The 25,342-nt window shown below is 37.2% G+C and overlaps 1 protein-coding gene across 8 annotated transcripts in view; it reads right to left on the reverse strand.

Moving 5' to 3' along the window:
• ccser2a (coiled-coil serine-rich protein 2a) overlaps nt 1-21,613 on the reverse strand; it is a 49,959-nt gene extending 28,346 nt beyond the window's left edge. For all 8 annotated transcript variants that reach the window (XR_010892492.1, XR_010892491.1, XM_067366723.1 and 5 more), the window contains exons 1-4: nt 20,992-21,613; nt 4,091-5,231; nt 3,223-3,505; nt 2,891-3,099 (exon numbers count right to left, since the gene is read on the reverse strand). Coding sequence is in view for 6 of the 8 variants with exons in the window: in XM_067366723.1 (XP_067222824.1) it covers nt 2,891-3,099; nt 3,223-3,505; nt 4,091-5,191 (1,593 nt within the window). In the remaining 2 variants the exon portion in view is untranslated. The remainder of the gene's footprint in view (nt 1-2,890; nt 3,100-3,222; nt 3,506-4,090; nt 5,232-20,991) is intronic.
• Between the last annotated feature and the right edge of the window lie 3,729 nt (nt 21,614-25,342).

Genomic DNA, 25,342 nt, shown 5'->3' on the forward strand with positions numbered 1-25,342 from the left:
CTTGCCTATGCCTAGAAACGGCACTGCGTGCAGCAGGCAGGTTCGGTTGAACTTCTGTTTACACTGTGTGCAGAATTATTAGGCACGTTGATTTTCTGATGATATTTTTTTTCCAAGCACATTTTACCAATTCCAATCCACAATCTTAATAACTACTATTAATATTGTTTTTAATCATTTACAAGTGATATATAATTGTTCATGAAGGCCAAAAATGCCTTATATTCACCCGTTTTTGTATGACCTCGCTGACCCAATGAGCATTTTGCTGTCCCTTGGTCATGCTTTAACTTTGCATTTTCTAGTATTGCATTAGTATTGCGTCCTTCTCATGAGTATTCAATAATTTTTGACTTTTCAGTCTGAGTTAAATTTATTTTTTGGCCCATTTTGCCTGTAAAAGAAAACCTGCCTAGTAATTATGCACACCTGAATATAAGGCATTTTTCATTTCCAGCCTTCATGAACAATTATATATCACTTATAAATGATTAAAAACAATATTAATAGTAGTTATTAAGATTGATGTGGACTGGAATTGGTAAAATGTGCTTGAAAAAAAAAATATGATCAGAAAATCAACTTGCCTAATAATTCTGCACACAGTGTATGTCCGCTGATCAATGTTTAAGTGAATAAAAGCCTAAATTCAATCAGCTCATCATATAAAGCAATTGTGTCTTTTCAGAAAATTTAAACTAATCTGCTCAATTCATATGGATTGGTTTAACAATCTCTTTATGAGCTTTTTGAAGTGTTAAATTGGTAGCTGCGTGGACTGTCAATGGAGGGACAGAAATCTCTTAGTTTTCATTAAAGGTATAAGCACTTTTTTTTACAGTCCTGTTCCACATGTATATACTATGTACGCATTATAATTATTTTTAACTGGTTAAAAAGTACTCAGTACCCCTAAATGTAACATTAACATTAATTAGTTACCTTATATAACTGGGAACTTTGTTAGGTAAATACACTGTAATTACATGTAAGTGCACACAGTGTAAAATAAAGTACAACCAAAATATCTTCATTTGTGATGAACGAAAGTCTTATGTGTTTAGAAGGACATGAAGGTGAGTAAATGATGACAAAACTTTAATTTTTGGTATACTAACCCTTAATGATAACAACACAGAGCATTAAATTGAATTAAATTATTATTATTTTTTTTTTTGTAATTACAGTTTTGCAAAATCTCATTTGACCTCGTGTCTATACATTTCAAGCTTCAAATAAAGGTTGGCGTTACATCACTCACTGAAGGTAAGATCAGATGATATCTAAATAAAGCCCAGCCTCTATTTCATTATCCTGGAGACCAGAGGAGTCTTAAACTAAAGATAGAAACAATACAGGGATCTAGAGGAGATTCACAGCCGTCAGGAGACGGAGTTAATCATTCAATCACTGTGCATGTGGGAGGTAAGCCAATGATTTACATGTAACAGGATAAAACTGGGTTTAGCAAAAACACTTCCATTAAGATCCGGGAAAATAACTGAACTAAAATACTTCGGATAAGGGGTTTGATAAAATCCTTCACCCTAAGTATGAGCAATAACTATGATGCTTGTTGTAGCAAGCATTGCAAACACAGGCAAAATATTCAGTACCTATAGTAAACCACCAGATGTCACTCAAAGCCCAGCTCAACCTGAAGCAGTCACTGAACTGAACTCCTCCTCTCCATATAACTACATCAGAAGAACAACCCACTCAAGTACGATGAACAATGACTCAGTCGTGCTCAAATGTATACATGCTGCTATTACATAATGTCTGAAGTCACAGTCAAGTCAGCATGTCTGTGTGTGGGGGTGCATTTGTGTATATAATACAGGGGAAGGCTGGTATTTTACATCTGATTACCGTTTTAAATCCAGACTAACTCGTTCTGTATTCCACAGAGCCAATCTGACAGAGTGAATCAGAACACAAAAAAATAAGAAAATTAGGAACAATGTCACAGCCTGCTTTAATGGGATCAAAAGCTGGAATGTTAAGCGGCACCGTTCCACATTCCCACTCAATCATGGGCTTTGAAAAACAGCTAAGATAGTACAGGAACTCTGTTCAGAACAGCGGGACCCGGAGTCAGACTCCTGCAGAGTCACGAGTAAGAGACACACAGGCTAATCCCTAATTAGCAAGCAGATAATTAGCAGGATAGGGACAGAGAGATCCTGTCACACACAATCACACATACAGAAACCAGCAACGTGCAGTACAAGAAAAATAGGCTTATCAAAACACAGCAGAGGAAAGATTAGATAAGTCCCCAGAACATGTCTATGAAATTTCAGCTCAAAATACCCTGCAGATCATTTATTATAGCTTGTCAAATTTGCCCTGGTGTGAGCAAAAACATGCTATTTTGTGTGTCCCTTTAAATGCAAATGAGCTACTGCTCCTGGCCCGCTTTCCAAAATTGGGCAGAGCTTTAACAGCTTGCTATTTGGTTGCTCAACAACAACAAAGTTGGACAATCTCACGCAGCCAAAATGATGATTGGCAGTAACAGTTTTCAGTCTTACATTGTTCAAACTGGACAACAAAGAGGACCACTAACCCGGGAAGAAGCTCATTGTGGCCCCACCAGCCTTTTGTTGTAGTCCTTAAACAGCGAATTCTTTAAAAGAAAATATCCCCATTTGCATTGAACTTTGAGCGTCTTTGCAGATGTTGTTTATGTTCTAATAGCAACATTACACACAAGCTAAAGTTAAAAAAGTGAAATCATAATCAACAACCCCCTTAATACAAAGGCATTACAGTTGCGAGAATGGGTGTGGTTAAATTTTTGGGCTAGCAATGCAAAAATTGAAGATCCAAATCACAAAAATGCAATCCATGTATGTCTAATAAATAAACATATGCGAGTACTCACTATGCTGTTGAGGTCTGACTCATAACTGCTGCAACGGTGTATGTGAGTATTTTGTCCCAGTGGCTCCATGCCCTCCTCATCCCACATGTACGTTCCTCCAGAGCTGTTAGAGGGGGAGAGCTCCAGAGAGGAGGCCGCATGACGATCCACGTCAGGGGACATGAGCGGCGGCCCACGGAGCACACCACCCCTTAAATCTGCCTTGCCACCTGAGAGCAGACATGATATACAATAGCATGAAGTGCAGGCTTGCCACAACTAGGACAATATTATCTGCTCTGTATTGTTTGTCACATAAATGCAAGAATGCCAGGCATAACATTCAGCTTTACCTGCCAGCCCAATCCCAGTCCAGTCCATGGTCTCATTCAAGAAGCTCTGCATGCGTATCTGGGTGGGTGTGGCTAAAGGATTTTTGTTATGCAGGATGCCATTCTGCGATTGGTCCCCTAGATTATCAAAGTCATCTAGGAACTCCTCACTGGTGTCATTTCTCTCAAGAGAAGATGCAGAGGAGAGAGACATGTCCTCTGTTCCATCCCCAGTGTAGCGGAGGTTCCCATCCGACCCCGGCTCTGTCACAGGCTCCTCTGGGGAATCTATAGAAGCTGATGTCTTTTTTTCACAGACACAAAATAGGAAAATTCAGCCATGTTTCGAAAGCTTGTGGCACACCAATATACCCTTTTTTGCTCCAGTAAAACTACTAATAGTTATGCAAATATCATTAAAATTGGAACAGGAACATTAACTGACTACAAAATAATAAGATTCATATCCGGCAAAACAGTTTGAAACACAATAAATAAATCATTAGATAATAAAAACAAAACACATTATAAAGATGACAACATTAATATCTATTGTAACTATTATATAAATGTTTTAAATATTGCTGTATAATATTATATATATGCATATATAATGCATTTATAATGCATACAGTTGGTGCCAAAATTAAATAACACTAAGAAAATTTGGAAGAAAAATAAATACAGGTTAAGTATTTAATACAGAAAGGCTAAATTTGTTTACAAATTTAAAGATTGAAAAGATTAGAAAAGACTGATTTGTTCACAATTTCAATCTAACATTGCTAATCGACTCTTGAACTGTTTCACAGTAGGAAAAGTCATAAGACAATAAAAGAAATACCAAGACATGCATGTTAATAGAAAAATTATAGAGTCAGACACTCACACTCTTTGTGGCACAGTGGGGCAGCTCAGGAGTGAGAGGTGGGGTTATACCGTCACTCTCCACAGGGCTCCTCCCAACCACTAGAGGGCACTGTGGTTTGGCAGCAGTTGGTCGATTTAGCCTGTAGGCCTGTAACGAGTGCTTTGTCAGCACTGAATTAAGCAGAAGTGGCCTTTTTATGGAATTAGGAGGCGTTAAGCTCTCTGAAGGTGGAGTCCCAGCAGGTAATCTATCTGTTGACCCCTTTCCAAACCCCAGGCCCCCCAAACCAAGCACTAGCCGGCCCTTGCTGAGGGTCAGGGGAGATCTGAGTCCAAGTGTTCGCGGAGGACGCAACTGTGTATTAGCTAGTGGTTTGGCTAGCTCCACAGCCTTGTTGAAAGAAAAGGACCGGGTCATGGGTGAGGATGTTGGTGAGGGCAGTTGCTTGAAGTGGGTGAAGCTCTGAGAACGCACCATGTAGTCAGGCACGACCGACTGTCGTGAGAGGCTGTCGTTGGACTGGGACAAGCTGTCTTTAGAGGTGCTTCGAGTAGAGCTAGAGTTCGCCCTTGGTCGCTGTAGCCCCAAAAAGGCTGCTTGGCCTGTTGAAGACCCCAGAGATGACGTTCCATTTTGAGTTGGCTTGGAGCTTGAGCCTTTTTGGGATATTTCCTGACTTTTGGAAGTTGTCGTGATCTGAGTGTTTTGGGGCTTTGGTTTAGGACTCGGGATGGATTTAGGGGATTTGGCTACAGGTTTGGGGCTTCCAGTGGACAATGAGGAGGCAGACCTGCGCACTTTAGTAGCTGAAGTAGAAGGGCTTTTTAACTCCCTACTTCCTGGAGAATGTTGGGAGCGAACTTCTTTCTTCTCCTCTGGTATACCGCCCTCGACTGGGTTTAAAGGGTCCCCTGACCCACCACTGTCCTTCCTCCATTTCATGGAAAAGGAGGAGGCTCTGACCACTCCATTTGGCTTAGCAGGAGGATTTTTGCTCTCTTGGGTGAGCGCAGTCTGGGTACCATTGGGAAGGGGTGAGCTGGTACCATTGACAGGACGGGCACCAAATTTAGGCAGTCTGGAAACCATGGAGGACTTACTGAGGACCTTCTGTTCCATCAGCAAATAGCAGAGTCATGGATGAACATGAAAGAGACACCTAAAGAGAAGAGAGAGGGACAAACAGAGAAGAACAAATCTTTAGTGAAAATCAGTAATCAGCAACACCTGTCCTTACTTAACCCAAAATAATCTATTAAAATATCTATTTAAAAGCTAGTATTTAGCTTCAAATCCCTTGCATGCAATCACAGCAGAGAGTCTGCGACCCATGGACATGACCAAACTCTTGGTTTCATCTTTTGAAATGCTTTTCCAAGCCTTTAATGCAGCCATTTTCAATGGTTGCAGGTTTTGGGGAGTTTCTGCCTTTAGTCTCCTCTTCAGCGGATGAACTGCTTGTGCAATAGGATTTAAATCTGGAGATTGACTTCGCCAATCTAAGACTTTCCATTTCATTCCTCTGATAAACACCATGTTTGAGCTGGCAGTGGGTTATGGGTCACTGTCCTGTTGCAATATCAAGAGTATGGTGGCATTTTCTTGAACATTGGTAGCCAATATGGTTTTGTACAGTTTCAAATTCATTCTGCTGCCGCCATCATACATTAAGTCATCAATAAAGATGAGTAAGCTTGTTCCAGAAGCAGCCATTCATGTCCATGCCATGCTTTCCAGATGAGGCTGTATGCTTAGAATCATCAGCAGTTCCTTTTTGTCCTCCACACTGTTGTTTTCACATCACTTTAATTATTCTTTGTCTCATCTCTCCATAAAACTCTGTTCCATAACTCAACTGGCTCATCTCTGTGCTTTTTTGCAAACTCTAATCTGACATTTCTATTTATCGTGCTGATCAGAGGTTTGCATCTTGCTGTGTAGCCTCTGTAATTCTGCTGTCTCCTGCGAACAGTAGATTGTGAGACCATCACCTCAGCTTTCTGGAGGTTGTTAGTTATTTTACCGACATTTCAGGGTCCTTTTTTACAGCTTTTATGATTTGTCTGTCATTAACTGCTGTTTTTCTCTGCTGACCTGGTCATTGTTGGTTGCTGAAGTCGCTGGTGGTTTCTTTCTTTTTCAGAACATTCCAAACTGCTGATGTGGTTATGCCCAATGTTTGAGCCATATCTCTAATAGAGTTCCTCTTTTCTTTTAGCATCCAATTTGCTTGGTTTTCTCTCAAAGTCACCTCCCTCATCTTCATCCTGGCTTGTGTGTGTCATCACCAAACAAGACTCAGAATGCAGAAACAATGAACATAATGGATGACACATTCCCTGCTTTTAATGTCTGAACATATTCTCAATGTCTCATATTCATCTTTTAATCATATTTACAGATTTCTTGACTCCACAGCAAACAGAGCAATTTTGTCTTTACTGCCCCAATACTTAGGGAGGGCACTGTATATATGTATTGTCCATGATTTTATTTATTTATTGTAGTCCAGCATCTTAGTAACTAACTCTAAGAAAAGTCTGTAAAAATAGGGCCCAGTGTTAAAATGAAGGAATTTTCCTTCACTTTCTTACTTGTATTTTGAATTACACAGTGCATTGGGTTTCTGTTTTATGGTTAAAGGAAATGAAATGTCTTTAAATTTAACGGATAATGTCCTGGCAAAAAAAAAAAAAATTCCAGTACCTTCTCTTTTCTTTTTTTTATTACAGTGTTTTATTTCCTATATTATAACCCCTCCTTTAAATCTTATACAAAATAGGCATGAAACACACATGAAACAGCTTTTGAATGTACATCAAAACCCACTTCCTGTTTTACAACACTTAGGGCATTAAAATAGTGGACAGGTTTTTTTTTAAACTTCTGAATGGAATAACCCGCGTCTACAGTTTTCATTAAGTGATCTGGCTGGAAAGTTTCAAGGCACGTGACAGCACAGTTAAATCAGGGTGAGGATACAGGATCTGTTTAAAGGGATGAGCAGAACTGAAGCTCATAAAACAGTGTACACTGTCCTCCTGGTGCTGGAGCTTATGTGCGTGTGTGTGTGTAATAGACGGCATGTGATGATACTGCAGAAATCACACAGGATGTTTCAAAGCATGTTTGGAGACTGAAGTTCATAATTCATACGTCTGCTCTGGAGAGTGCAGACTGAGAAGCAGGGAACAAAATTACCTTTATTAAGTGCCTTATTGTTACTCTCAGTTGGCTGCTTTTTCTTTTTTTAGGAACTGCAACAAATGTATGGTTTAAATGAAATTACCCAACATAACCTTAAATATCTACTCAATCTAATTAAATTGTTTTTAATAAATAAGTTGTGAAATACAGTTTCATGACTGGTCAAGTATTTATTAAATATGGAACGGTAAAAGTGTATACTTGTCACTCCTCCATATTGATTTCTTTTTCAGAAAATTATGTCAAAGGCTCAAAGCAAACCAAAACAATTACATTCAAGAGTGAGAGAGAGGTTCTGGGCTAAAAGCCAAAACCTATAGCCAGATGAATGGAGCCCCTAGTCTATAATGTCTAATTTCAATTTATGCTAATCCAGTTTTATTCACAAAACATTCATAGTTTCACACAAGTACAATTCTAAAAGATAATTTATTAAGTATATAGATAAACAGTATTCCATACACAGCATCATATTTTGGTCCATCATAGCACCAATCCATATTTGAGTATCTGCGGATCAAGTTTTTGGTTTACGAGTTTATGACAATATAACGGGAAGTGTGCGTGAAAGCAAGGGATAAAAAGGGGGTGAATAGTACAGTGACCTTTATTCACACACTGACCCACATTCTGTGATGAGAGATTATACTAGCAGTCACACGACACAAACGAATGGACAGAGAGAGAGATTGCCGGGCTTTATAATCCTCTTCATTCTACCAAACCAGGTCATCCACAACACTCCCTGCCAAAGCCTCTTTAGTACCCAACAACACCACTAGTGAGGCCACTACATTTCACGTTTTCAACTGTCAAAATACACAGATTCCTGATCTTTCTTGTTCAGAAGTGAAATGGCATTCAGTATGAAAAAAAGTGTTTCCACTAAAATATTATGCAACACAACATGTAGATAATTTTTGAATGTGAAACTGAGGACTGGTTTATTGGCTGCTGAAAATTCAGCTTTGTCATCACAGGAATAAAAACAGTCATTTTAAACTGTAAACAATATATTACTGTAATTTACAATATTGCTGTTTTTCAAAAACAAAAAAACTTACCGACCAAGACTTTTGAATGGCAGTCTATGTCTGAATATTGTAGAATGTAAAAATATTGATATTTTATGCTTAAATTTAATGACTTAAAGGGATAGTTTACCCAAAAATGAAAATTTGATGTTTATCTGCTTACCCCCAGCGCATCAAAGATGTAGGTGACTTTGTTTCTTCAGTAGAACATAAATGATGATTTTTAAACTCCAACCGTTGCCGTCTGTCAGCCTTATAATGTGGGTCAATGGGAAAACAATATATAAGAGTAAATAAAACTTGCACAGACAAATCCAAATTAAACCCTGCGGCTCGTGACGACACATTGATGTGCTAAGACACGAAACGATCGGTTTGTGCGAGAAACCGAACAGTATTTATATCATTTTTTACCTCTAAAACATCACTATGTCCAAAGGCATTCATCACTCGATTCGTGAGCTCTGATCGTGCTCTGACAACGGCAGTGATGTCTCGCACATATACTTCAATGAGTGCTAGACATCACTTCCGCTGTCAGAACGCGATCAGACCTCACTAAGCGAATGCTGAACTCAGTTGGACATTGTGGTGTATTAGAGGTAAAAATTATATAAATACTGTTCGGTTTCTCACACAAACCGATCTTTTGTGTCTTAGGACATCAATGTATCGTCATGAGCCGCAGGGTTTAATTTGGATTTGTCTGTGCATGTTTTATTTACTCTTATATATTGTGTTCCCATTGACCCACATTATAAGGCTGACAGATTGCAACGGTTGCAGTTAAAAATCATCATTTGTGTTCTACCGAAGAAACAAAGTCACCTACATCTTGGATGCGCTGGGGGTAAGCAGATAAACATCAAATTTTCATTTTTGGGTGAACTATCCATTTAACTTCAATGTGTATAGTGATATGTTGTTCTGTTATTTCTTATCATCAATTGCAATGCTTCCTGTGGGTACACAGTCTAATACTTTTCTCTTTTCATACATTTTTAAACATTTCCTTACTTAAAAAAAAATAAATAATGCAATGTTGTGAATCATTTCAGAGCTGGCTGTTTTGGTTCAAGGCTTTGAACTCTTTACTGAAAGACGTTGTCAGGGATCAGCTACTGTACTAAATAAACAACTGCATAAATCTACATAAACATACAGCACACATCTAGAGGGGAAAAAGGGTAATCACTGAAGCCTGGGGTCAGATGATGTCATAGATGGGGTTACTATGGCAACACTTTAGACCATCTGTCAACTGGCTCCTTCCCACACAAAACTCACTCAACTAGAGCAAATAAGACTCTAAAACAGTCCTTGAAATGACAGTGAGGATACCTGCATCTCAAAACACATGCAAACCCACCCACACATATACACACACCAGCAAACATCATTATGACTCCAAAAGACATTCAGATGAGAATTATGGATAACTAGAACCAAGGAAACAAGGCGAGTCACTTCAGATCAAACACAGCAGAATGTGATTTGATGTCTAAATGTGATTTTAAATGGACCTCAGGCCTCAGCAGATAAACTATTGCCTTTAATCACATTTCCACCACCAATGCCAGCAAGATCAAGAGGACATTGTTTGTGTCTGTTGCAGTCCAAACTTACACACTAGATTACACTGTAAAAAATATCTTAAATATCTTTTAAAGTCACAAATACAAAGATTACTGGAGTGTGGTTTTACAAAAAAAAAGAAAATACTATTTCAGTCTTTATGCTAAACTTCATGTTTAATTCAATGTGTTACTTGCTGTTCTATTTCTTTTTAATTAATTGTGAAATGTATTTGTAATTTCTGAGTGTGAATTGTTTACACCTGATTTGTTTTCAGTCTATATGTGTGTTTATTGGGGCAAGAGACAACTTCTAACCACTTTTCTGATATATCCTAGTCGGCTAGAGAGCCAACATAATGTGTTTACAACATGTGATGGAGCGACCCTAATCAATTAGACATGGTCATCATTGTGTCAGACTATGGCTCTGTACTGAATCTGCTTGCACTTACTGATGGGGAGGTTATGCAAAAAGTCCTCCAACACATTGTATTATGTAAGCTGGTGTTTGACATCGGTTCGTTTCTATCTTCAGCTGAGCTGGCCTCAGGTGTGCACAGGTAGAGATTTGTCACAAAGAGCAGCTTACTGGAATAAGGCAGATCTGCTTGAGGGCTGGATTAAATGCATTACAGTCCACTTTAACACCAATAACAGTCTTTGTGGTATGTCCAAGTGCATTCTCTATTTGACATTATTTCTCAGCAGTATTTCTTTCCATTGGGTAGCTCCAACATCAAAACAGAATAAAGCCAATTTTCTCCTACACACTAAGCATTTATTCCAGACCCAGACATATTCAGGCCAGACACATAGAAAAATGCAAACAGTTATATGTCTGGAGAAGAGTAGAGGGCTCTCAGAGTCTGTTAATATTTGATAGATGCAAAATGAAGGCAGAAGATGGGACCAAAGTAAAAGAATCACAGTCAGGATCTTTATCATGCATATATAACCATCTCTTAGATTTTTATGTCGGAGGAAATGTCTCAAATTTTACCAGGCCTGTGTTTTTTCTTCAAGCCAGAGTGATCTACAGAAGAAGATTGTATCATTTTAAAGTTGGCACTAGTAAAATGGAATAAAATGGAAGCATGTTTCTCATTTACACGGCACTAAGGAACTAAACTAATTAGGAAAACCACCATCCACCACAAACTCACAAAACAAATGTAAACATGAAATACATTTGTACCACAACAAACAGGGCCTGCCGACATTAAAGACACCATGACACCAAATTGGAGTTTTGTATCTTCAATGTCTGTTAGCTTTGAGGCCAAAGTTAATGTACTCCTAAAAATGTCAATTTAAAAAAAAAAAAAAAAAAAAAGATTTAGTTCATGAATTGATTTTATTAATTGGGAAAAGTATAGATTCAGGAATTTATCCAGACAAAATTACAGTTTGCTAAAGCAACTCATAAATAGATACATTTGGCTTTTGGTTAACATTATTCATTAGTCCAGACAGCTTAAGTCTATGTTCACACTGCAGTTTTTTACTCATATCCGTTTTCCCCATGACAGTGTGAACATTACAAACCACAAGGAATCTGATCTTTTCAATTCTGTGCCACTTCCATATGTGGTACTAATTCTGATACAAGTCAGATGTTTTATAATGCAACCGCAGTGTGAACAGTCATATCGGAAATCATGTGATTTTTACGTCACTTGAGATCAACATTCTGCACTCATGGGAGTCTATTCAAAGATTTTACATACCTACCATCATCAAGACGGTTGCGAAAGGTAGTCAATAGAAGGACAGTGATGTGTCAGTACTCGTAAGTATTACAGAGATTGCTCTATAATACAAGCAAAACACGAGGGCTCGTATCATAAAAGTTTCAAAACTCAAAAAAAATATATATATATATTTTGCTGGCTTATATTGCAGATCACACTATAAATAAATGTGTAATCACTGACTTTAATGCCCTCCATGTTTACTTCCGTATGACAACGCGCTGTGTGTGTGTCGCGATTTTCCCTCAGTATTGGGTTTCTTTTTCACTGTCCATTGCCGCGGTTTGTTTTGCAATTCCATGGGTTGAAGGGTTTAAATAATGTGATATTTAACCCCTGGAACGATTTTTACCGGGATACCCCACGGAAGACAATTGGGCTAGTTTTGAACTAGTTTTGAGAAGCGATTGAGTAGATTTTGTGTTAAAAACCTGGCAACCCGTATGTATCATTCTTTTGCGCAAGCAGGTCAGTTCAGAACCATGATCTGTTCACACTGGAAATCTGATATTGCATAGACCCCTTAAAAGTTTGTAAACATTGCAACGTTTCCTGGTGGGCGGGGCTTAGCTGGAGGCAAAAAGAGACGCTGGACTCAATGTTGTCTAGCGTAAGCTAGCACGTTTTAGGCGGGATTTATTAAAACATAGATGCAGAAGAAGGTTCAGAACTGTCCGAATATGTACAGTCACTGACTCTGCGGGACCGTGACAGCTATTTTTGTAAATTAAGTTTTGGATATTTCCTAGACAACATATGAGTTACTTTTGGGTGTTTCGAGGAATTTTGTCAAGGCTTATTGTCTAATGTAACCTAACGCTGGGCTAACTATGATTATTAGTGGTGGGAGAAAAGCTCGATGCATCGATGCATCGCGATTCGTTATCTAACGATCCAGAATCGATTCTCAAAAATTCAGAATCGATTCTGTGTTCAATTCAAATGCGAGCGCTGTCAAGACTCACGTGACCAAACAAAAAAGACGTTGATGGACGACCGTTCATATGCCAAAGATCTGCGCCCGTACTCCGTTGTGGAAAACCAAGGATTTCGCACGATGTTACAGGTACTTGAGCCACGATACACTTTGCCCTCGCGTCTACAGTGAGTGTAAAGATCACATCTTAGAATCCCCAAGTAATACGGACAGAGTGGCAATAACATGCGATGCATGGACATCAATTACAACAGAATCGTATGTCACTATTACGGCACACTATTTATGCATTCCAGCAACCAGTGTGTCTGCAGAGAGGGTCTTATCCACTGCAGGTGATATTGTGACAGCACAGCGAAGCACACTTACTTCTGAACATGTGGACCAACTGCTGTTCCTAAACAAAAACTTAGTATTATAGTATTATATAAGATAAACTATGGTAGGCCAGCCTAGATGTTGAATATTTAAGTTTGTATTTAATTTGTTCCCTGACATTTTTCTTCTGCATTAGCCTGTTTTAAAGATTTTTTTTTTTTGTGTGTGGCTCTAGACATTTTTTGTTAAAATGTTCAAAATAAACTGAAAAATTGTCACACTTTTGTTTTGTCACACAAATTGAGTGTGTTTGAGTGTGCAAATTGATTACACAGTGTGCGTATTGATCACACAATTTTTTTTTGTCACATAAATTGTCATACAAATTGAGAACTGTTTATTCTTAATGATTGTTCATTGCAATTGTATGGCTTACCATTCATTCAGAGTTTGTTAATCCTGAAAATAACTTTGTTAATAAATTAAAAGTATTGAAAAAGAAATATTCATAATCATTTTTAATTTGGCAATACTGTCAAACAGATATTCTAACTATATACAAAAAGCATAGTAACTCCAATTTTGGTTAAAATAAAAAGTTTAGAGAATATTTTGCACAGCAGGATAATTAATTAAGAATAGTTTTGGGAATCGGATCGTTCCTCCCAGAATCGGAATCGGATCGAATCGTTAAGTGCCTTAAGATTCCCACCTCTAATGATTATGGCTAGCAATGTGGATTATTTTAAGAGACCATTCAAAGGATGGCACACACATCTATCGCTGTATGTTTGTTTAACATTTAAGCTAGCTAGTGCGCTGAAAGTTGGCGACTTTTCACCTATAAAACATAAACTTGCTGATTTGTACTAGATAAAACCAACACACCATTACATATGCATCGATTATTTTAACTGATGTGTGCTATTCTGGCAGCCAAAAACACAACAAGACGACATTTTAAAGTCAAAACCTCAAACTTTTAGTTCTTATTTATGTTTTGCCTCCAGCTAGAGCGGTGACGTCACAGTGACGTAGGCGATTAAGGGGTCTATTTGATTAAAGACGACGAAGACAAATTATTTTTCTCTTTGGACTATAACGAACTGATAAATCATTCACAATAAGACCAGGAAAGTTTACTTAAGTGAAAAAGGGGTTAATCTTTGAAGAGTCTGCTGACTGCCCGGAATTACATATAAAATGGTCTTTCTCCATACAGTAAAGGTTTGTTAGTTTATTAGCACTCCACCTCACATCTGCTAGTTTAATGTGTGCTAGCAACTCTTTAACCAGAGTTATTCTCTTATTAGATAATATGGTGATACTAGTTGCAGTGGCCTTCAGCAATGTTCTTCATATAAATCAATGTTGTTTTTGCACAGGCAGCTAACAAGAAATCCAACAGACTACAGCTGCATTAAGCCTGGGGTTAGCAGTGCTAACACCCCACATATAGAAAACTGATTGACAGTGATCTTAAGCCTGATGGTACATGAAATGACACAGAGCTCGATTAGCAATATACTGGCCAGGGTAAACACTTATGAAACATGAGAAACTGGATTTTGAAGGTAGATTAGAAAATATGCAAGTCTGAGTTTTCCAAAACATACAGCACCTCAAATCTTTCAACCTCAAATAACCTTCATCCAACAAGATTTACCCTCAAAATCTGATGTCATAGTATCAGATCAGAAATAAGCAGACAAAACTATAATAGACTCTAGTCTCAACCTTCTTATTAAACACAACAAAGAAAAGGATCAGACAGCTGATCCCTGAAAAGAATCACAGTAACATGAGCTATTACAATGAGCACGTTGTGATTAACTGTGATTACCAGCAAAAAAAAAAAAAACGTTCACCAGCAAAACCTTATCCTGCTAAGTAAGGCCATTTGATCAGCTTGAACTTACAAGATTTATAATGCACTTTAATGCACACAGAAAAGATTTAGAGGAGCATAAGAGAGACAAAAGAGACTAAATACAAGGCTTTGTGAAAACATCTACAACCTCTCATGGAACAATTCTGAACTGAACCTCCTTTTATTGTTTCTCACTCTCCTTTTATTGTTTCTCAATCTCATCTTTCAGCCTAACAAACCTAATCCACTTACGGTAATGCAAAATGTCCTTTCTGTTAACGCAAGCAACAAAATAAAGCGTTTTCAGTCAGATGACTTGGCAGTTCTTTTTCATTCCAAGCCATTCAATATTCACAGGATGTTCTGTGTTTTAGTCCCCATGACCTGGTCCATAGGGACAAGGAGCTGCTTAAAAAGACACACATAATGACAGAGAGAAGTACATTATTCATGGCAGCCATGTTCAATGACTCAACTCTACACAAAAAAAAAAAAAATCTATAATTCACACAAAATATTATACCATAATGACTGGGATAATAATGAATGCGATTTCCTATAAATTCACAAGTGTTAGTGACAACTTACCTATGTGATCAAACTTGATGTATTAAGATTATGATAAACTAAATCATGTCAGGTGGTGTCTAGGATCAGTGAGTAAACAATTTTGTTTCAAACAATAGTAATTTCTCTTCTGTGAAGGTCTTTCAGTTTGTTTTGTGTGGAAACGCCAGACGGCCAGACCTAATATGCAAACAGTCCATTTGAATTTCAGTCAGGGTGAACATGACATCACCCTTGACTAAACAAAAGAACAGACGCTGCGCTGATGTAGTTATTGTATGACAGAGAGCCCAAATAAGCATTACTCATCCACAGCTTTAAAAAAAAAAAACAGAAACAGATTTTTAAAATCCAAACACATACACATGTAAAGCTGCTGTGATTAGCCACTATCCTGCTAGCAGCTCACTTTGACTGTTTGACACTTTAAGCATCTTTCTCAAAATCCTTAGAGAGCTTTCTGTCACTTTCTCTGTCTTGACACACATAAACACACACAAAGTTCTAATACTTTGTGATTGTGATAGTAACGAACAAAAACTACAAGCTTTTCAGAGCTACTGTGACTTCCTGTCTGTGTTGACTTTGGCTCCATGGTGAATTAAATTTTAATATGCCTCTCCAATCATGATGTCACACAAGCAAATAGAGACAGTACATTAAAACGAGCCGAATCATCACAGGCTCATTTCTGTTTTATACGGGAACTCTATAATGAGTCTAATGCCAGTTAATGTCAACAGCAGGCACTAAGTGAAGTTCTCCGTTATCAGTTTATTATATTGTGAGTGATTACTATACTCATCCGGCATTAAGAGGATCCAGGACACAAGAGCATGAAATGATAATGTTTGTTCACAGATAGTCTTGTTCATTTAGAGAGGTGTATGCTAGATGTACTGCAGAGAGACGCATGTGTTTACACAAATGGACACAGCCACAAAAATATAATGCAAACACACAAACAATATGTATGGTATGGGGGTCAGTAAGACAAAATAAACATGATGGGCTGACACCCCCCCCCCAAAAAAAAAAAAAAGAAGTGAAAGATGTGAATGAGCTTTACAGGAAGGCCAGACATACACAGACTATACAGAAGAAAACTGATATTGATAAGAGTGTCTACGATGTAATGAGACTATGGGCAAAACTGCTGTCATAACAGCCACCAATGAACAAATGTACTAAACATACGCTACCATTTAAAGGTTTGGGGTTGGAAAGATTTTTTCTTTTTATGTTTTTTAAAGGAAGTCCCTTATGCTCAACAAGGCTGTGTGTTTATTTAATCAATAATACAGTAAAAAAAACAGTAATATTGTTAATATTAACAATTTAACATGCCTATGATCGGTTTTGATTTGGTGCTCAAAAAACATTTCTTATTTATCGGTGTAATATTTTAGTGAAAACTTCTTAAGTTTCTTTGGATAAAACGTTCAAAAGAATAGCATTTGTTTGAAATAGATATCATTTTTAACATTAGAAATATCTTTATTGTCTTTTGATCATTTTAATGTATCCTTGCTGAATAAAGGTATAAATTGTATCAAGGCTAAAAAAAAAAAAAAACATCACATTGGTACCATACCAACATGCATTGGTACCATACCAATTTTTAATTTATTACATTTGTCAGTATTGGATTAATTGTCATAATGTAATATAACAATACAATTTATAATATACTATAATTAAATTGTTAAATAACTTTCCTATTGAATTTAGATTTAATTTGCTGTCGTCTGACGCTCTGGTACAGTTATTCTTTAAAGGTGCCCTAGAATTAAAAATTGAATTCATCTTGGCATAGTCAAATAACAAGAGTTCAGTTCATTGAAATGACATACAGTGAGTCTCAAACTCCATTGTTTCGTCTTTCTTATATAAATCTCATTTCTTTAAAAGACCTCCGAAGAACAGGTGAATCTCAACATAACACCAACTGTTACGTAACAGTCGGGGAGTACGCCTCCAATATTTGCATATGCCAGCCCATGTTCCCAACATTATGAAAGGCATTAGACAAGGGCAGCCAGTAACGTCTGGATGTGCACAGGTGAATCATCAGACTAGGTAAGCAAGCAAGAACAATAGCAAAAAATGGCAGATGGAGGGATAATAACTGACATGACCCATGATATCATGATATTTTTAGTGATATTTGTAAATTGTCTTTCTAAATGTTTCGTTAGCATGTTGCTAATGTACTGTTAAATGTGGTTAAAGTTACCATCGTTTCTTACTGTATTCACGGAGACAAGAGCCGTCACTATTTTCATTATTAAACACTTGCAGTCTGTATAATTCCTAAACACAACTTCATTCTTTATAAATCTCTCCAACAGTGTAGCATTAGCCGTTAGCCACGGAGCACAGCCTCAAATTCATTCAGAATTAAATGTAAACAATATAACAGTATACAATACTCACATAATCCGAAGCATGCATGACCAACACTTTGTAAAGATCCATTTGAAGGTTATATTAGCTGTGTAAACTTTGTTTATGCACTGTTCAAGGTAGGGCTGGGCGATATATCGAATGCTTTTGTCACGCGCATTTCGTCAGTAAAGCCAGTTCCCTGATTACCACTAAATCGCCATCACCTGCTTTCAAATTGAGTGCCATTTAATAGACAGAGCCGTAGATCACTGATAAGCCACGCAATATCGCGTTCAATATCGGCGGCGATTCATATCGATATTGAACACGATATTGCGTGGCTTATCAGTGATCTATGGCTCTGTCTATTAAACGGCACTCCATTTGAAAGCAGGTGATGGCGCTTTAATGGTAATCAGGGAACCGGCTTTACTGACGAAATGCGTGTGACAAAAGCATTCGATATATCGCCCAGCCCTAGTTCAAGGCAAGCGCGAGCTCCATGGGCGTGGAGCAGGAGAATTAAAGGGCCAGTAGCCCTGAATCGGCTCATTTATAATGATGCCCCAAAATAGGCAGTTAAAAAGATGAATTAAAAAAAATCTATGGGGTATTTTGAGCTGAAACTTCACAGACACATTCAGGGGACACCTTAGACTTATATTACATCTTTTTAAAAAAACGTTCTAGGGCACCTTTAAAAACAATAACAATTGAATAACAGCATTAATTATAATATTTATCAAATCTCAAAAATTATACACTGTACATTATAATGCTGTGATGCCCAAATTCACTTAAAATGACTGGATTTAGTGTTTTTTTTTATTTATTTTGACAAAATAGTAGGCTGTAGAATTTTTATATCTGCCACCTAAGAAATAAAAGCCATAACATGAAAATAATTATCGGCTTATCAGGTCTGGAATGTTAATATCCCATATTAATGATGTAACTGTACAGCAATTCAAGCTGAACTCAACACAGCTAGTTACCATGCAGAACAGCTGTCTGGCGCTGAAGACAGACATTTAGCTGCCTGGATACTTCAAATTATACTGCATTACACTGACTGTAACGCAATATGGGAATCTAGCTCATGGCACAGAGCTCCCTGACAGGCCTCAGTATGATCACCTAACAGCCACTGCTGTTAATAAACACCCCTCAGAAATATTTGACGCTAGGATAGTCACGAGGACAAAGCAGCTATGGGAAGAATTTTATCAGGTACTAGTTTGATAGAGGCATTCAACTGGTGAACAGACACACACACACAAACAGACACATGCCTGACAGCTGCTGGGACATTCAACACACATGCAAACCAGAGCAATAAACAAAAGATCCTTGCACCTGTCAAGGACACACACATAGCCTGTCAACACAAGTGCTAAGTGAGGAGTTTTAATTTTGGGAGGGGGCGTGTTGATGCTTTGGCTTAACACCGTCTCGTCTGCATCTCTGACAGTTCATGGCCATTAACATCAGCACAGACTGACAGCTATGCAATCTTTATAAACAGATCAGACAGATGACAAGTGTAGTGGGTGGTGTGTGTCCCCACCCTGGTGCCAAGTGACAAGATGACAGGTACATATTTTTTACTAACATGATTCAAATGTGCAAATTAAGCCATATTCATTATATTGTTTCTAGATCAGTATGCTAGCATTCATTGAAATATACAGTAAAGCATTTTTAATAAAGGCTTAACCCAAGTAGACATCTAATAGGCATGTACTATTAAGAAGGGTGATGTTACTTCTGAAAGCATTACTATAATCTCTGGTTGTTTCCAGGGCTGGTTACTGAAAGACAAGACCACAGTGGAAGTCATTATGTCAGAGATCAAAGTCTTTCTAGGCCTCACCCACAGTACATTTTCCCATGATGCCCTATATATTTCATCACATGGAACTAGATGTAAGCAGGTGACAGGGTCACGTGTTTGCTGAAATCGATAATGAGCATGTGTGGAATAATAAATATCACACTTCTAGAAAATGAAAGCAAAACACATGCAATTGCCTTTCAAGAAGTGAAAATTTTCTTAAGTCTAGAAACCACCATGAATTTTTCCTTTAAAATACCAGATCCAGGCAGTCCTATTAAATGCACTGTCCAGCTAACATGAATGCAACGTGCATTTGTGATGTACTACATAACTCGATAGAGTTTTTATGAATTACATAAGTAGCTCTGAATACACATATTTGATATGGTTCAGTGAATTTGAAAATCTATTAGGTTATACACTATCCTAAAGGCAATGTTGTGTGTAAAGCATGTTCTGTCTGCTGCTTGGATGGACTCAAGTGGAAAGAGCAGTTGCAGTCTGGGGGGCAAAGTTCATCTGTTCTGAAAATAGCAGTCGTGTTCAATATTAGCATGAACAATGAGTGAATGCGGAAAACCATACAAACTGAGCTAGGCTTTTCAATCATATAAACTTAAGGAACCATTAAGAACATTTCATGGTTATGCACAGCACATTATGTATTCATACACTGTACAAGGTTCTATATCCATCACACTAAATTAATGCACAGAAATAAGCATAACGACAACAGATATTACCATTTGTTCTAATATTCTGCATTTAAAACAATCTTTGAACAAATGTGCTCTAACAAGTCAGATCTGTAAACACAGTTTGTGTAAGGGTTGGGAACCAAACTATATCAGATACCAATACAACAAACACCAAAAGTCATGGGGACTTTTTAAACAATACCAGACTTTTATGTAACATGATTTATTTCACAGGTGTGGACAGAACACTATAATCAGGTTGACGATTCTTTTTTGCCAATATTCACAATTTTAAATGAATTGGTTATTTGTTCTTTAATGTATTTTTGTAGTATAATTACTTGTTGATAGTGCATTTTTTTCTTTTTTTTCATTTTAAATACGTTAAGTATGGCCAAACCATGCCTTAAGCTGAACAAATGACTCATAAGGTTCCTTTAAATGACTTTTTAGTCACAATTCAGTCAGACAGCAGTCACTGACTCACTGAACAGTGCCATTTTAAATGAATGAATTACACTTTTTGTTTGTTTGTTTAAGGTTTTTAATAATGTTATACTAAATTTGGTTAAATGCAATATGTTAATTTATACTAAATTTGGTAACAGTAAATGCAATATTTTCCAAATATTTCTCGCTCAAAATGAATCGTTAATGAATACGAATTGGAATCAGAATCTATTCTCATCACTGTATGTGCGCAGATACATCAGATTAGAGTTAGATTTGACTCACCTGTTCGATGAAAATCATCCGCGTCTATCCATAATGTCAATGTTCAAGAGTTCATGGTCAACTTTAAACTCCTAACACAGCTCAGCATTGGGTACTCAGCTGTTTATTATAATGTATATTACATCATATAGCCAATTACACAATAAAACAGCGAAGTTATACTCCTACAAAGCAACAACGTTCCTAAAATAATCAAAAAGCTTCCTCTTAGCCAGCGCGCTTTTTCCAGACCATCGATTAAAACGGTTTAGCCTACAACAAACACAAATGCTCGTATTCCCGTTTCAGGATCGATATCCAGAATTATAAACGGCCTTTGGCGCGGTTTTAAGCGCTGAACAGTGTAAACGGAGTAAGCGCTAAACGGAGTAACAGTGATGCTGTACTGAAGTGAGACTCCATCGTGATGTTTCGTCATTCATCCCAGCATCCTCTTCATCTGCACCTTGCTTACAGCGATTTACTTGAGCTTCCGAATTAAACGCGTCGCGTACGATGTCAAAGCGCAGTTTGATTATAACGTTAAAGCAAGCTTGGCGGTCTTCCTCTACCTTGAGCTGATGTATTGAAAAAGCATGCGTTCGGATACAAACAACCTCTCAACCCCACCGAGCGCAACCGTGCTCTCACGCGCGTTGCAAGTGTGACTCTGACGTAGGACGTGATTCACAGTGCACGAGCTCGGAACGGAGCACTGGCTCTGTGGCCGGGAGCGCGCGCGACTGTTGAATGGCGACGTTTACATGTGGCATGGGGATCTTTTTATGTATACTAAAGACATGATCTGCAGTTTACGTATAATTATAAATGTGTGTGATATATCTGTTGGCTAGCCTATGGCTAGAAGGGCAAAATGTAGGTTTGAGGGGCCCACAACAATTTCCTGAATGTTATATTTAAAAACAAGTAAGCATCCCAGTCAGGTATTGCAGGTATGGCCCTGTTTTGTTGTTGTTGTTGTTGTTGTTTTGTTTTTTGGGTAGATTTCTGTGTACCATATGTATAGGCTATTTACAGCACAGACACACACACAACTATTAAAACACAAGTCATAGTAGTTAAGCAGATAGTAGGTAAAATTCATGGGGCCTGAGTCAACATGTTTAAGGGTGTGCAGCCTCTCCTGTGGGCCCAATATTAGGTAATGGGACAATGTTTCCCAAACTGAATCCCATTTCTTTAATTCGCTCAGAGTGAGAGAGACGCAAAGTCAACATGAAATGGAAATTTTTATAAATTCATGTTATTGGTATTATTGTAAGTGATTCATCCAAAAAAGGTTTCATTTAAAAAAAAAAAATGATTTGACCATGTAATTCTTAATCAAAATAAAATAACTGGATCTTCTGGTGAAACATAGTCTCTCTGGTGACATATGCCGGACTTCTCATTTAGGGGCCATTTACACGACACCATTTTTAGCTAAAAATTAAAAACTTTTTATGCGTTTTGGACGTTCATTTTTGGGGCATGAAAACGCAATCTTTTGAAATCTGGTTTCAAAGTGCAAGTTTCTGAAAATGATACCATTATTGTCACTGATGTGTAAATGACAAAAAAAGCGAATTTCTGAAAATGGTGACGTCATGCGCATATTATGTATTCAGTCTAGGCGCTTAGAAATAGGCGCCTAGTTTTTCTTTACAAAGTGACATCGCCAACTACTGGCCTGGCATGCATAATACAGCGTTTTTAATCGTTTTCGCAGTTCCTTGTGAACTGGTTAATTTGGTAACGCTGTCCCTTGAACACAAAAAACGCAAAGGAAAACATTTCCGTTTTTATAGTACATAATTCTCGTGTAAATGTACCCTTATGCAATGCAAGCTTTTAAAAACTGGTTTCAAAGTGCAATTTTTGAAAACAATAACTTCATTGTTTTTGTGTAAACTACAAAAACGCGAATCTGTGAAAACGGTGACATACACATGCGCATTATGTGTTTAGTCAATGGGCATGTGCTTTTGGTGTGAGTGCTCTGTGAAATAAAGCATAGGCCTATGTGCGTAGATGCTTTCTTTACCAAGTGACATCGCCAACTACTGGCCTGGCATGCATAATACAGCGATTTAGACGTTTTCACAGATCCGTGTGAATGGGAATCAGTGTGACAATGTAGCCATCTGCACAAAAAAAAAACGTTTCTATTTTTTGTAATTGTTGCAAGCTCTCATTCAAATCAGCCTCCATTTAATCAACAACTGATGGATAGAACCAAGTCCTCACCGTAAAGTTTCACTTGGAGTCACAGTACGAAGTAAAGATGTCACTACTTCTGTTACATCACCACTTTAATACTTCATGCATCATGTTGTCTGTCTGCCATACTGCTTGTACACAGTATGGTAGTGGTGTCTGGTGATTTTTGTGCCACTAAGGATTAGCATGTTTAACAATTCCATTGTACTTGTGCATATTGCAACAAGGTACTCTTGTCTCCACTACTACACACATGGTTCAGCACGTTTTTCTTTCTCCTTGATAGACTGGGAAAAGCTCTCAGCTCCAGCTATTAAAATTTCATCTGCTCAAAAACCTTAGAGATTTCAGCCTTTCAAACAGCCTGAGATTGTGAAAGTATAAAAGAGAATTGCTGCCAACATCTTTAGCAAGAGAAAGCACTACAGCATTTGTCCTGCCAAAAAACTACACTTGAGCTTCGGTGGATGCAGTGTTAATTTTGACAGCAAATTTTGATTTAGTTTTAGTCATAGTCTTTTGACTAAAATGCCATTTAGTTTTAGTCATATTTTAGTCATTGGAAATTGTTTTAGTTTTAGTCTAGTTTTAGTCGACTAAATATCATAAGATTTTAGTCGACTAAATCTACAGTAGAATTAGTCGACTAAAATCTAATTTAGTTAAATTGTAAGCATTAAGCATTTCCAATAAAAATGCTTCCACAGATCCAATACACTGATATAGGTACATCTGATATTCCCCAAACTGTTTATGTTCACCCAACTGTACTTTGCTCACCAAAGCGGACGGTTTTTGACCATTCAAGTGCAAAAACACGTGAAAGAGCAAAATTCAGTACTTTTCAGGGATTGACACACTTATCATTGAGGTAGGCTACTATTATAGATTTCATTTAAAAAAAAAAAAATTAGATTTGATTTTTAGTTTTTCCTGCTTTCATTGTAATTTTAGTTAAAAGTTTTAGTAATTTATTATGTCTTTTAGTTTTTTGCTTTTAAATGTCTATAACTTTTTATTTTTTGTTTATTTTAATACCTCAGGTTAAGCTAAAGCTTAGAAACTATTAAGTTTACATTTTTATAAGTTTACATTTTTATATATTTATCTTTTATTTCAGTTAATGTTTATTTAAAGTAATGAAGATTTCTTTGGTTTTAGGTTTAGTTAACTATAATAACTACTTTAATAACTATAATACTTGTAAAATATATTGAATAATGTGTCAAATAATGTTCTTAGTCTTTCCTTCCTGTGACAGAAGATACAGTAGTTTACTATGAATTAAACAGAAAATAAATTAAATACAGTTTATTGTTTAAACAAAATAACAATAATGACCAGGAAAAAAATAATAATTATAAACCATCCCGAAATACACCGTGACTCTTATTCTGAAATGTCTGCAGTCTGCACTGTAGCAGGCTGCTCATGAGGGAGATAAATATGCATTCTTTCAACCGTCTAAAACATGCTACCATATAAACATCGTGTAGTAAACATTGTCATAATTCATCAACATTAGCTTATAAGCAATCGGATGGCATAAATGTGCGCTATTCATTAATTGCGCAGCAGTCAGATGTGCTGCTGCACGAGCCTGTAGAGCGCGCAACAGCGCCGCGTTTCCCGCGGTTAGATCAGCACATTACAGTTCAAATGTGCGCATCTTCCACACAGGACAGCAGTCCTGACTGGATATCTCCCCAAATCGTCCCTCTCTTTCATTTTCGTCTCGTTTTTATTCGTTGACGAAAATTAGAGTAGATTTTAGTCATAGTTTTAGTCATTCAAAACGCATTTTTATTTAGTCATCGTCTCGTTTTCGTCCGTGAAAAAATGTCGTTGACGAAAATTATGACGAAAATTATTCGTCAACGAAATTAACACTGGGTGGATGCCTGCGCAGTGCGCACCTATTTGCAGATAAGGTTATGAAATATACTGATATAATATGATCATATTTTTTAGAATATTAAATATACTTTTATATATTAAATATGTCATAAGTCATTTCAATCCCTGCCCTTTGTAGTTTTATATTCACAGCATATACTGATTCAAAACATTATTTGCAAAAATATAACAAAATTACTAGTTTCTCCAAGGGGAAAAAACATCAACACTGTCATTTTCCTGTTTATTGCTGTGA

Source organism: Chanodichthys erythropterus, chromosome 18, assembly GCF_024489055.1.
Source record: "Chanodichthys erythropterus isolate Z2021 chromosome 18, ASM2448905v1, whole genome shotgun sequence".
NCBI lineage: Eukaryota > Metazoa > Chordata > Actinopteri > Cypriniformes > Xenocyprididae > Chanodichthys > Chanodichthys erythropterus.